We start from the raw sequence: 13721 nt of genomic DNA on the forward strand, positions 1-13721 counted from the left end.
TATTTTTGTCTTCTCAAAGTTTTTCTGAACTTTGTTTATAGAAAAACAGATTTTTTTTCTTGCCGGGTATGTTTCTAGTACTAAAGCAAGAGATGTTCTATCTGATTCTATCAGCAAATATTGTTTAAACGTAGCACTGCCTTTATCTGAGGAGGGCTGGTTATCAATAACAAGGTAGATAGGTATTTCTGCAAAACAAATCACGTATTACCTCAGGTGATTAAGTGTTGAATGAGATAAATTATATACACATCTGCTCACCACACGCGTTCAGCTTAAGTGGAGACTTACTCATAGTGGCTTCACACATAACAGAGATAAAGCAAAAGTACACCACTTCTGCGCCAGTCCTGTCCCCGCAGGCTTATGTGGAGTCGTTAAATTGGCAGAAATTGTGTAGTTAACGATTTATATGAAGCCATCTGTAAGTTTAGTTTTACATACAGATTACTCATAATTCTTATGCTGAAGAGGGATTTTATAATGGTAAAGTTGTCCTGGGCAGGGATACCAAAGGTCCTGCGATAGCTCTCAGCCCTGAATCTGCAGCACTGAACTCCCTTGTCCTGGGGAAATACTGAAAGGCACAGGTTGGAACCAGGGATCACACATTATTTCACTGTTTTCCAGCTGAGTCACTGCTTAACTGGGCCTGTCTTTCCACGTCAAGATCAATGAATCCTGATGCAGAAAACACACAAGCCAGGTATATTTTGTACCATTAGTATAATTTACTAATTATCACCCTGAATACAGTACATATTGCCCTGTGATACATACATTTTCTTGGCAGACTGTTCGGCATTCTTTGGGAAAAAGGCATATAATAAAATACTTTATGTATATAGAAAATATTTAAAAATATAAGATTCACTTTCTGGTCCTTGTAAAATACTTTGTTCACATATCACAAGTTTCATCTACTAGAAAAACTGTTTTGTAAATTACAGTACATTCACAAGTCACTTTTGTGGCAAGTCAGTAATAGTGAAAAAAAAAGAACAAAAAAAAAAAAAAAACCAAACCAAACCAAAAGCCCAAGGGGTCTTCTTTTCATGCTAGTCCAGCATCTTTGGCCATACTGTAGAAAATACCCTTTGATGCTATAAGGTTTGCAGGTGTATCGAATTCAGCTATGGTTCCGTTGTCTAGAACAAGAACCCTGTGCAAAACAAGAGGTGGTGGTGGAGATATGTCAGAGAATTCCTCACAGGAAACAACATGATAGCCCTTTTTATCACAAAGCAAACTGCTCTAATCTTTGCCTTGCCTTTGTCTTGCTCAATTATTTTCACATGTTGAAACACAACAGGTGATAAACATTCTCCCTGAGCTGCTGTCTGATTTAAAAAGGTACAGGATACTCACTATTTCCCAGGGGTAGTAAGAGGGGAAAAAACACCCCCAAAGCTCAACCAAAAAAAAAAAAAAAAAAAAAAAAAAAAAGAACCTACACATGTCACACTGGTAGTTCTGGAATTTAAAATAAGCACCAGAGAGCCAAGGAGATGAAAGCTTGTGAAGTACAGTCATATATTTTAAAGTAATTAATACGACATGATGTCTGTGAGAAAGTTGCAGCAGCTGCTAGTTACTAAAGGATCCATAAGCCTGCTGACAGTGCCATTAACGCAACTGCGTAGTATCTCCTGTGCAGCTCTGGTTAGTGAATGTAGAACCTGTTTCCTAACGCCAACAGAAGCAAAGTTGGGTCTGGATATTCGAGGATTATATGGCTTAAACATCACTGCTTACATACGACCTGACAAGAGCATGAGGGTGACTGGCTAGAGACAAACCAGACCCTTTGAAGTGCTGCGTCACATACCCAGTGAACCAGTGAGCCCTGCCTCCATGCACCATTAAAAGATTTTTACCTCGTGTAATCCATAATCGTGTTCAGCCTGTGCGCTATTGTCAGCACCGTGCAGTCTTCAAACTGGGTCCTAATTGTCATCTGGATAAGATCGTCCGTCTCGAGATCGATCGCTGCTGTTGCTTCATCGAGGATCAAGATTCTCGTCTTGCGAAGCAGTGCTCTTGCCAGACAGACGAGTTGTCTTTGGCCAACGCTGCAAACAGAGACAGGGCTGTCACAAACGAGGCCACGCTGCCCTCAGCTCCCCACTGCTCAGAATCGCTTGTGCTAGAGCAGACGACTCACCAGGTGAAGTTACCGAACCAGTGTTTAGCAAACAACCTGGTCTGTCAGCCCTAGAGCTAACACATCCATGTTGCAGCGTTACTCAGCTAGTTTTAGTGTACGTGCCTGACCCAGTACTCACAGAGCCACCAAATGTCCCCTTTCTATCACTGTAACAAAAGCCAGGGGAACTAGTGATTACAATGCTTCCCCTTGAGTTTTCAGAAACGCATACGGTTGTAACAACACTAAGCATATGCAAACTTTAAAGAAAAAAAATGTTCTAAGGCTGTAAGTCCTTCTCCTGTCAAAAAAAAAAAAAAAAAAAAAAAAAAGGAAAAAAAAAAATTCTGGGCAGCCCACACCTCCTACCCTGCCAGCCTCTGTCTTGGCAGGATGAGGAAAGAGCTGAACGTTCATCACGTACATAACCTGGTTACACCGCAGTCTCAGAAGCCAACGCAGCACACCACAGCATGGCATTTTATCATCCTCATTCACGTCTCCATGGGTCTTCCGAATAACGATGGAAAACAAACATTGCTAACTATTCAGTTTAGGCAGAGGACTCGTTCAGCACAGCAGTTATCTGTTATTGTGGCATTTCCCTTCCTACCAAACCATGCTTAAGGAACTCCCTATTCCTAATACCCTGTCAATCCTAAAACTTCTTTCTTTACTGATAAGACAAGATTTTGGTTTGGGATAAATCCTTCCCAGCAACAAAGAAGAATCAGGTCGTTTGTGGCAGAGGCGGAACAGCAGGCAAATGTTTGAGCCTCAGTGGTTTTCCTGAAACAGGAATAAGTGGCGAAATCACCTCAGTCACAACAGGCTGCAGTGTAAACCTGTGCTCAGGTCACTCTGCTACTGCTGATCAAAGCCTTCCTTACCTAAGATTTTCTCCACCTTCTGAGCATTCGTAGTCCAACATGGATGGCTGACTGCTGACAAACCTCTTCAGGTGAGACAGTTCGAGAGCTTTCCATATTTCTTCATCTGAATACTTATTAAATGGATCCAGGTTCATCCTCAGCGTTCCAGAAAAGAGAACAGGATCCTGGATATCAAACCAACTTTCATTAGCAAAGTGCTTTAGCTGTTTCAACTACAGATATTATGAGTTACTGCTTTGAAGTCTACGTTGCATTGTGGGTAGACCACCTCCCAATCCCACTCACTCTAAAAATACATTAGGTTACACACACTTAAAACTTCAGTTCCAACTGTAAAGATGTTTCATCCTAAATCCTCTTTTATCACCCAGCATCAGCTTATAAGGTGGCAGAACAAGACCACCTAATGTAAAAATAGTTTGTTTTCAGAAATAATTTCGTGAGTGCCACAAAAAGACTCTTCCTCTGTGGCTAAGCCATTGTTTATGGTTTGCTAAGCTGTTAGAGATCTTTCCTGTACTGAGATACACAGAAACTGTACCTGAGGAATAATTGTTAGCCGTGATCGAAGGTCATGGAGACCAATCTCTGAAATCTTCACACCATCAATTCTGATTTCCCCTTTTACAGCTTCCAGGATCCTAAAGAGACAGAGCGTCATGGAAGACTTCCCTGCTCCGGTTCTGCCAACAATTCCAATCTACAACAAATCGCAGGTTTAAAAACAAAGCATATAATTAAAAACAAAACAAAATCCAACAAAAAACCCCAAAGCAAACCCCCAAGATTCCTCTAGGAGGCTGGACACAAGACCTGAATCTCACAAAGAATGTAACCATCCTTCCCTAGAAACCCGGTATAACACGCTGTACTGTGCATATCGCCATTCCCATAATTCGAATGATATTGCTTATGAATATGTACCTAGGCCTAGAGCCACCCTACAGAACTTTGGGTGATTAGCTGGAGCACCCATGTGAGGAGTCCAGTCACTCAAGGACAAGAAATAAAGGCTTTTCAGAGGGCAATTCAGACTTTTTGGTAAGCGCGTGTATCTCCACTCCAGAAGGCAGCTGTCGTCCTGTCTGCTTAGTGTAAGGATAATTCTCTTCTCTGTTAATAACAGCCTGTTATGTGGAGGACTTTCCCATGCTAATTGTTGTATCATCAGCACGCAAAACCTAGAACTTTAAACTGAAGCATGAAGAAATGATTCTCCCAGAACAAAGACAATTTCCTGATTAAGGAAGCAAAGAATGCCATTTCCTTCCACGCCAAAAATTTCACAGGGAAAGCCAGAGAGCAGAAAAAGCTGGAATTCCTCCTCCCATCTGCACTGCTTCAGAAAAGCGTTCTTGTCACTGAATTTCTGTCACTTGTGCTAGTGCCACCTACGTGATGTATGGTAGGTTGCCTGTTGCCAACCTAATTTGGGAAGTCCAGAAAGCCCCATGCAAGCCTAGGAGATGCTGGCACACTGACAGCACGGTTGTCACTGCTGGCTCCTGCAACGCCAGCTTGAGTAGGTCTCCACCCCTGGGGCAGGTGTGCTTGTAGACCCTGCCTCCGTGGTTGTCACTGGAGGCCCAGAGCAAAGTTCTAGCAAAAAACATACAGCTGGTAACTCACCTTTTCTCCACCGTGCACTTGGAGGTTTAGACCTTTCAGCACTAGATCCAGGCCCTTCCTGTACCTCACTGAATAATTCACAAACTCCAGCTCTCCCTTGGATGGCCAGTCTTCTGGAGGACTCTTGCCCTCAATGATCCAGGGAGCCTAAGGAAAACAGAAGTCAGAAATGCCTCATATAGGTTTAAGAAAAAAAAAAAAAAATCAAACTAAGATATAAACATTAATATTTGTGGGTTACTAGAAATATATCTGATAAATCAAATCTCCATTATCAAATATATTTATAATAATAAGGGAAAAACATGGATTCCTAAGCATCAACCCATTTTGGTCTTTGTTGTGAAGTTTGTAGGAAAAAAAGTCTGAGCACATAGGGCTAAATCCTTAATGGATATAAACTAACATTTTTCCATTAACTTTCATATAACACTGCCTGTTTCATGCCAGCTCAAGCTCTGGCTTGTAACGTGTATCATGCACCTTGTCTAGCTTCCTTTTAGCTTCCAGATTAAACACTTGGTCTCCAGAACCACACACCGCAGCTCTCCTCAGATCCTTCATTTCCTAACTCTTAGTCTCCCATCACGTACACGGGGCTAACAAAACGCAGCGTGTCCACAGAACAGCAGATATCCCAGCACAGCTCCATCTGCCACCTTTAAAAGTATCTGGCAACAAAGGTAGGTGACTGGATGATTTTCCTGGATCAGGCAGTACTGTGTTCCTAGATATGTTCTTCTCTCATGGGAGACAAGGACTGATTAAGCTGATTAAATAGAAATGCTATTGAAAACACGTGCATAGCTTGATAATTGCACCGCAGCTGCACTCCCGAGCAGGATCACAGCACCATCCATGCAGGCAGGACTACGCACCAAACACTTCAAATCCAATGGGCGCAACATTCTGATGGTGACGCTCATCTCTGTTGCGCTACGGCCACTCAGAGCAGCAGAAAATGAGATGCTAAGCACAGGCTGCATGACGGCTGTAATAATTTGGAGCTGTGATAGCATAAATTACAGTTCAGAGAGTGACATTTGTTCAGGTTAAATGATAACACTCTCGGAGCAGGAACTGTCTCTCAAGAGTCTAAAGAAAGACCGTGTAAATGTGTGCATTAAAATTTCACCATGCTTGTTGGTGAGCACACTTGACACTTGGTAGCTGACCTCTGTTTCCGTTTCTGAATACTCTTTTATTCTTTCCACAGCCACAATGTTAGTTTCGAGTTCAGAAGTCATTCGGACCATCCAATTCAGAGACAAGGTCACCTTGGAGAAGACAAGGAACAAAGTATCACCCACAGAGGAACAGCAAATTTAATAATAATAATAATAATAGTAGTGTCTGGCTTTGTTGTTAAGACATGCATTCACATTAACATTACAAATGGAGTAATTACCTTTGCATCGAAGTTAATACAGTTACTGGGACAAGAAGTCTGCAGATAAATCAGGTGCTTACGTAAAGAAGCATATGCCTCCCACAGTGATTTAACAAATGGCCCTCAAAAACGTTGGTTGGAAGCCATTCCCCTAGTCACAGGTCTCACTGGAAAATTACTAACAGCATCCTGCACACTCACGATGTCTAAAAAGCTTCGGCCAGAGTGAGCCATAGCTCACAGCTTGGGAGAGTACAGTTTACCTGGATGCTCCCAAAGTGCCCTGAAGTCCTACTGCACGTGAGCCTGCTGACGGTCGGCATTCACCGTAAATCTCTACTGTTTCCAGATGTCCCACAACTCATTTTTATGATTTCCTTATTAACTTCAGCTTTAACAAGCACTTAAATTATTGCTGATATATCCATACCATCTACAAAAATGCAAACTCAACGATGAACAGAAAGCTGTAACACATACCTGTAAGGCATAAGATACTGAAAGTCCTACCAAGCCAGGATTCAGGCTGTTTTTACCAATCACAGCAAAAAGGGCAGCAAACAGGACAATACAGTTCCCCAAAAATTCAACTCGAACACCCAGCCACCTGGTCAAAAGGCAGATGTAAGAGTGGGAAATGGTTGCTTGGACCAGTTATGCAAACACAGGATTGCTGAAGTGGAAACAAGAAGTTTTTTTGTCTTTTTACCTGTTTGACACTATGCCAGGATAGTAGCTCTTCTGATTTTCATCCAACTTCAGATCGCTGATGTCTATGAAGGACTTCACCCTTCTGTAGGCTCTGATGACACTGGCCCCCGAGACCGTCTCCGAGAAGTGCGAGTAGATGGGAGATCTGCTCACAGACTCCAGACGCTTCAGCTGGCGGGAGGTCGCTACGTAGAATCGCTGCCATTTTTTTTGGAGAAAATTGAAGGGTACATGAAATACTTTCTCTTTTAATTAACATTGAATAATTTTTAGGTTAAGGATTTAAGGGAGATTGCTACTGATGCACTTCAACCCTCCAAAATATCCTCTGTAATTAAGAAGAATTTTAAGGAAGTTATGTTTGCCTCATTCCACACAGAGTATTAGGTAACCGCCATTTCTACAGACTGTTAAGTTTAATTTATCTATGTCCCTTTAAATTTAGTTAATATAGTCTAACAAAATGAATCCATTTGTAGGAGCCTATTTTCCAAGAAAAGAAACGTGAATTTGCACCTCCATTATCAGGTCTCTATTTACAGTCTATAACATAAGCTTCATTTTTGCTCAGAAATCAATAAAATTGATGCTTTCTATTTTCAACATTTTAACTCCTCTCTGCCTTAAAAACTTGCCAGTATGTCAAATATATACACATTTTAATATATTAAAGTCCACTGCAGCTCTATCTCTAGCCGTAGACTTATTTGTTATTACTTAAAAGCGAAAAAAAGGTTATGATCATTTATTGCATGACCACATCTCACAGAACATTTCTTTTTCTGAGAGAAGTAAATAATGTTTTGTTTACATAAACATGTAGTTACTTCAGATATTTCAATTTTCCCCCAAATTCATGTTGTTTTTCGTAAAAAGAAAGATGAACAATGGAATAAGAGTCATTGCAATGGCAGTCAGATATTTTTCCAGTTACCTGAACAAAGAAGTACAGAATTGCAAGTGGAACTATAACCACAGCGAAGAGCGGAGTACTTGCTATAATTACAATCATTGTCGACAAAGAGGTGAAGAATGTCCCGAGGAACATCAATATGGTTGGTGGGATTACTTCATCGATCACGTAGATGTCCTTCGAGAAGCGGTTGATGACGCGGCCGGTTGGGGTGGTGTCGTAGAAGGACTGCGGGGAGTGAAGTTTGTTCTCCAGCAGAGCAGCGTGGAGCGTCCGGGCTGCGTTAATCCCTCCCATGGCCAGGGTGAAGGAGCTGATGAGCACTATGAGGCCTAACAGGCGAAGAGGAGATGTGTTCACCAGTGAACATGATGTTCCCGATTCGCAGCTCTGACTCTCGGCAGTTTCTGTTATGCTAGAAGCCTTTTTTCCTTTACTGTATTCCCTGTCCACCCTTCTCTTACCATGCACATCAGCACTACGGCATTGCAGTCCCTCCTGCCTAAGGCACAGGAACACATCCGGTAGGATTTCACCGTGTTGTCCACATAATACAGATGCACAAACATCTTCCCTCTGCTCTCTGCAAGCCTCCATGAAGTCCTAACGCTACAACTTCACCTCAACCCTTCAGTTTCTTCTGCACTTAAGTTTTTATGTTCTCTCTACAATTTAGCCCTCTCAAGCTTCCATGTCACCTGTTCAACCCCCTCCAAAACAAAATTAAAAGTGGTGGGCTGAGCTCAGAATTTGCAGCTCCAGGTTACATTACTTCCTTTGCTCAGGATAGGATTTGGGAGGAAATTTTGGCCCACCAGCAATTGGTGCCATGGCTTTCCCACCTAATTCCTCTTTACTAAACATCAAGAGATCACGATTTCATCTGGTCTCACCTTGCAAGAGGCCCAAGGCAGCATAGACTCCGATTCGCGTGGCTGTGTTGTGCTGAGTCCCATTTATCACCGGCTCGTTGGTCCAGTCACTGAGCCACACGTTGGCCCCGATGGCAGCAGCATTTTGACAGCAATATAGGAAACATATCACTAACGAAAGGGCAGGGCTGACAGCCTTCATGTATTGCCAGAACACCGAGAGCTTTACCTGCAGAAATCACACACCAAAGACGGTTTGTACAACTCACACAATCAGGAGTTTCGCCAGAATAAAAGAAAAAAAATAAAATTCTTTGTCAGAGGAACTGCCAAGTTCAAAACTGCCCAAACTCCAACATACCACGGAGAACACTTCAGCTGCCTGAGCTGCACGCCAGGGCCATGACTGTCAAAACAAGTCAGAAATTTATCTGAAATACTCTTTTCCTCCATTTTGAGGAACTGTATTTTATTAGTTTTGTGGGGTTTTAGTTTTTAAGACTACGCCAGAGGAGAAAAGAAAAAAAAAAAAGGGGGGGGAGCTGATCAAATAGCAGCAAAGGATGGGTAACTAGAACAGGAGCCAAGGTTTTCAGGCAAAAGCAGCAACTTGGCAGGCATACTGAGCTGCTTTAAATGGCCTGTTTAAGGAAAAGTGCTGAATATGCCTCTACTCAGGTGTCTTTACAGCAGCCCAAATGAGGTACCGAATGCTCGTGCACCCCAACAGGAACACAAACTGGTGCTCTCTCTAAGGTAGGGCAAAAAGGCAGAGACACAAAAAGAGACAGGGGCTCAGGACAAAACTCAGTCTCCAAAAAAGCATAAGAAGGGATAATGAAAAGAACAAGTGTGGTTGATTAGGGACTTTGAAAGCTGAAATAATCCACAAAAACAGTTAATGACATGTCTGTGCCATGGACCATGCAGACCGGACCGAACAGGACACACTGAGCCTTCTGAAGTGGAGGGAAGGGACTTTCTTTAACAAAGCCTCCCTGCTCCTATTCCATCCCTGCTCCTTTCTGCCCCTTTCCTTTACTTTTCTATTCCCATCGTCTCCTTTTTTTCCCTTCTTGTCTCTTTTTCCCTGCTTCCATTTCACTCCCTGGCCCTGCTCGGGAAGAGTACAGCCCCTTTTGTACCCGTAGGCATAAAATGCTCTCGAAGACGAGGTGCCAGGTATCGCTTAGGCAGAACAGATCCGCCGGCACACGGCGGGCAGCCGGCTCATCTAACCCACTGCTCTGGGTCACCAAACACCCAGTGCTGCAGCTGGACTCAGCAGCAGCCAAACAGTTTAAAACCCAACAGTGCTGAAAGCTCTGCACTGCAAAGGCAGGGCTCACGGAGCGCAGCGCTATGCGGTATCAGGTGACTGTGGCAGGAGCTGGAAGGGATTTTAATTTTTTTTTCTTTTTTCTCTAAGTACACAGCCCTTGCCAGGTGCAGAAATCGCTGCCAAAATCTCAAATTTGAATGATCAGTGGCCACCAGATTAATGCCCAAAGCCTGCAGCTGTGATTTACACAATGCATTTAACAGAACCGGATCAAATGTAGAAATAAAAATTACTTTTTCAAACAGAAAAGAAAAAATATAGAAAAAGGGAGGGGGAAATCAAACCATACCTTTCCAGTTTCAGTGGTTTCAGCCTGAATAAGTTTGTCGTTAGGATTTTTTCTTGGCAGAGGAGGCTCTGCTGGCTTTTTTTCACAGACTCTTCGTTTCGTTGACATTTTGTTGGGACATTCTCCTCCCTCAGAAGATATTACACTAAGTTGCCTAGTCAAAACAAAAGAGTCATTAGGAGAAAAAGGGCATATTGCGGGAGTGCTAAGGCAAGCCTGGGATGCAGCAGATTGGACTTATTCCCAGCTCTGCTGCTGAGTTCCCGTGCCAGCCCCTCTCACAGCTATGGGTGCTTGTACCACCCCTCTGAACGCTCAGTGATGCCAGTTCCTAAAAAAGGCTGTGGCAGGGGCTGGGCTCTTTGGTAAAGGCCATTAGAGACTTCATTGCAAGACAGACATTTCAAAGCTAACAGCTGAATTTCTCTGTTTTCACATCCACAGCAGCTGGACAGCATCTATGGGTATGGTTATGAAAACCTGTAAAGATCTCCAGGATTCCCAAAGGAAAGTGCAGTGCAAAGGGTTTATTTATCACGCACCTGGGAGCGGTTTAGTGTTGTGTGGGTAAATACGTACAGTGCTGTCACCTGAGAACCAGAGAGTCGCTTTAAGAAATTGGTTCCGTTTGGATTAAAATCGGGAACGCAGGAATAGATGTTTGATCTTTGCGTGTTCTTTCACACTTATTTTCAAAAGGACACAAAACAATTTAAGAGGAAACTAACGAAACTGAAGCCCAGACTGAGAAGCAGTGTGTGACTAACGTGTTTCAGATGTGTTGCACTCCAAACACAGACTGTAAGCACATCAGCCTCCTGTTTACCTAAGAAACTGTTTGCGGACCTCATTCGTCACCGGTTCGTTATCTGCCAGATCGGTGTGGATGCTGAGAGTGTCTTCAGCGAGCAGGACTTCTTCCTCCTCCAGCACTGCAAGATAAGATCATACCTCAGGTTTTCTGCTGAATAAAGCAGAAAGCACTGAAAAAGGTGGCTATACAAAGCAGTGTCATGAAAAACAACACCACGGCAGGAAAATCACAGTGCATAAAGTCCCTACAGTTTTGCTTACATCCCTTCTGCGCATCACTTCTAACTAAATTGCTAAGATCTTGTGAGGCAAGTTGGCTGCCAAATGCACTTACATCACATTCCTTTAGCTAATCAGAAACGTTAAGCAACAGTATTATAGTTGGTTCTAGCTAAATTCACTTAGAGGGCATGCCTATGATCTTGGGATGGAGCAGTCATGTCAGGAACTACTGCGAGCCTCTGCTGCTGCTAGAAGATACCACGCATGTTCCTCTCTGCCTGTCTGGAGAGAAGTGCTGCAATCCAAGAGCATGGGAACACTGTCACACAGCGGAAACAGTCATCAAAATGCTTTCATCTTGTATCATTTTATTAGAATCAGACCACGCTGAAAAGTAACCCAAGATTAAAATGTCATTTGAACTTTGCTACATGAAAAACACCAACAACATATAAACAGAAAAAAAATACCAGATTCTGGGTGGCCCCTTTGACAGCAAGCCTAGTTTGTTCTTGGCTATTCCATTTCCCTGTTGAGCTTGACCTGGCTAATTGTAAAATAAATCTCCAACTCAAGATAATTTCTAACACAAGAATTCCTTTTTTTTTCTAGGACAAACCACATGAAATTTTGAAAGAAATTTGTGAAATCATTTATCAATAATACAGACCCAGCCACAGACAGTAATTTTCATGGCAGTACAGAAAGGCCAGTGCTGGGTCGTCAGGAAGAAGCAGGGGATGTTTTAAACAGAAAATTTCTGTAATCTGGTTAACAGAAAAAGGTATGTTTTAAGAGAAATCAATACTGTACTTGTTGGTTCATCCTCTTCAATGTCTTCATCAAGCGCATAATTTCGCAGGAACTCTGCAAAGGCCTTGTTCTGTTTCAGAAGGTCTTGGTAAGATCCCATTTCAGAGATTTTGCCATCTACCAGAACAACTATATGGTCTACCTGAGGCAAGAAGCTGATACCGTGGGTCACCAGAATTCGGGTCTGGATAGGGAAAAAGAGAGAAAACCCAACTCTCTCAGTTGTCACTGTGGGGACTAACACTACTCAGCAAGCTAAGTACCACCACATTTTTGGGACAGAGTGTGAATTATCATGTCAAGGTGAAATGCCAGGGGAAATCCACTGTCCTTGTCAGCTAAATTAGCTTGGAAATATGTACATGAACTTACTATGCTTCCTACTGCATGCTGATAAAACCACAGAGGGAAGCAAACCCACTGAATTATGATTCCCTCTTTCATTTATGCTGATTTTCTTTGCAGCCCTTCCCTTTTGAGCTCTGAGATAGTCTGAGAAGACAATAACAGGAGCAGAAAGAGAAGCAAAGAGATTGCAATTTGGCTGCACACTGCCAAAGACCTCTGTAAAATCAGAAAGCTGTTACAACTTCCTCACTGCGCTGCCTCCAAGTAACAACAAGCAATAATAAGCTGACAACCTCTACAAGTCTTTGCGAAGTGTCTTGGTTTTGGAGCAGGGATTTTAAAAGACAGACCAGGTTTCTGCCTCTACATGTGCTGACTAGACCACACAGCTTCTGGGCATTCCTAAATAGCAGCTCCCTGCAGAGTCTGTGCTGTGGGGAAAAGGTGTCCGCATTGCCAGTTAAACACAGAAATCCAGGGATGATTCAGCACTCAAGCCTCGGTGGCGAAATCGCTTTCCTGTTACCCATCAGCGTTTCTGAGTTTGTGTGCGTTTTTAAGAGGATCTAAATGCCAGCTTACTTTTCCTTTAAGTACCCCATCTGGACCAATAACTTTGTCGAAGATGTGCTTTGCGACGTGCGAGTCCACAGCGGAAAGAGGATCATCTAACAGGTAAATGTCGGAGTTGCTGTACACCGCACGAGCGAGGCTCACTCGCTGCCTCTGGCCACCTGAAAGGTTGATGCCCTGAAAGGCAAGAGGAGATGCTAAACGAAACGTGAGACGCTGAAGGGAATAACCCACTCGGAGCCAGAGACAGGAACAGAACGCCTCTAAATCTGTTTGTTCACTGCCAAACTTCCACTCACCCAGCAATCTGGAGGCAGAATAAGCCTCTTGCTTAATAAGCTCCTAAAGAGAGCTGTTAAAATGCAAAACTATAAAAAGGAAGACCGTCAACCAGGATATATAAAATGCAAACACTCAAAGCAGGGCTGCGGCACCTGGAACATCTTCTCCATCCCTCATCTTACATACAAATCCGTATATCCACTCCATTTCATGAAATCTATCTCAAATTTAATGGCCCACAAAAAAAAAAAAAAAAAAAAGAATCTTTGTTGGTAATCACAGATGTAGAAGTTTCTCGTTGAAATGAGGTGTTAAGAGATGATATATCACTTTTTTTTCACTTAAAGCACACAATATGTTGCCTCCCTTTTTACTCCTACAGGAAAAGGAAGGACTAAGTATTCTTGACAGATGCACCTTTACAACTGGGAAACAAATGGAGGATGCTCTGATCTTCCACAGCAATCACGCATCGCAGTACAAAC

At 42.8% G+C, this 13721-nt stretch overlaps 1 protein-coding gene across 1 annotated transcript in view; it reads right to left on the reverse strand.

Annotated features, from left to right (window-relative positions):
• Positions 1-775: 775 nt before the first annotated feature.
• The window catches only part of ABCC3 (ATP binding cassette subfamily C member 3), a 51553-nt gene continuing 38607 nt past the window's right edge, over positions 776-13721 (reverse strand). The window contains exons 18-31 of the mRNA XM_086762116.1: positions 12964-13131; positions 12034-12217; positions 11012-11117; positions 10186-10339; positions 8576-8783; positions 7704-8014; positions 6768-6967; positions 6539-6665; positions 5844-5945; positions 4669-4815; positions 3581-3739; positions 3037-3203; positions 1878-2072; positions 776-1162 (exon numbers count right to left, since the gene is read on the reverse strand). Coding sequence (XP_086618242.1) covers positions 1054-1162; positions 1878-2072; positions 3037-3203; positions 3581-3739; positions 4669-4815; positions 5844-5945; positions 6539-6665; positions 6768-6967; positions 7704-8014; positions 8576-8783; positions 10186-10339; positions 11012-11117; positions 12034-12217; positions 12964-13131 — 2337 coding nt within the window. The 3' untranslated portion in view covers positions 776-1053. The remainder of the gene's footprint in view (positions 1163-1877; positions 2073-3036; positions 3204-3580; positions 3740-4668; positions 4816-5843; positions 5946-6538; positions 6666-6767; positions 6968-7703; positions 8015-8575; positions 8784-10185; positions 10340-11011; positions 11118-12033; positions 12218-12963; positions 13132-13721) is intronic.

The sequence above is a fragment of the Chlamydotis macqueenii genome, chromosome 18, assembly GCF_036417535.1.
Source record: "Chlamydotis macqueenii isolate bChlMac1 chromosome 18, bChlMac1.mat, whole genome shotgun sequence".
Lineage (NCBI taxonomy): Eukaryota > Metazoa > Chordata > Aves > Otidiformes > Otididae > Chlamydotis > Chlamydotis macqueenii.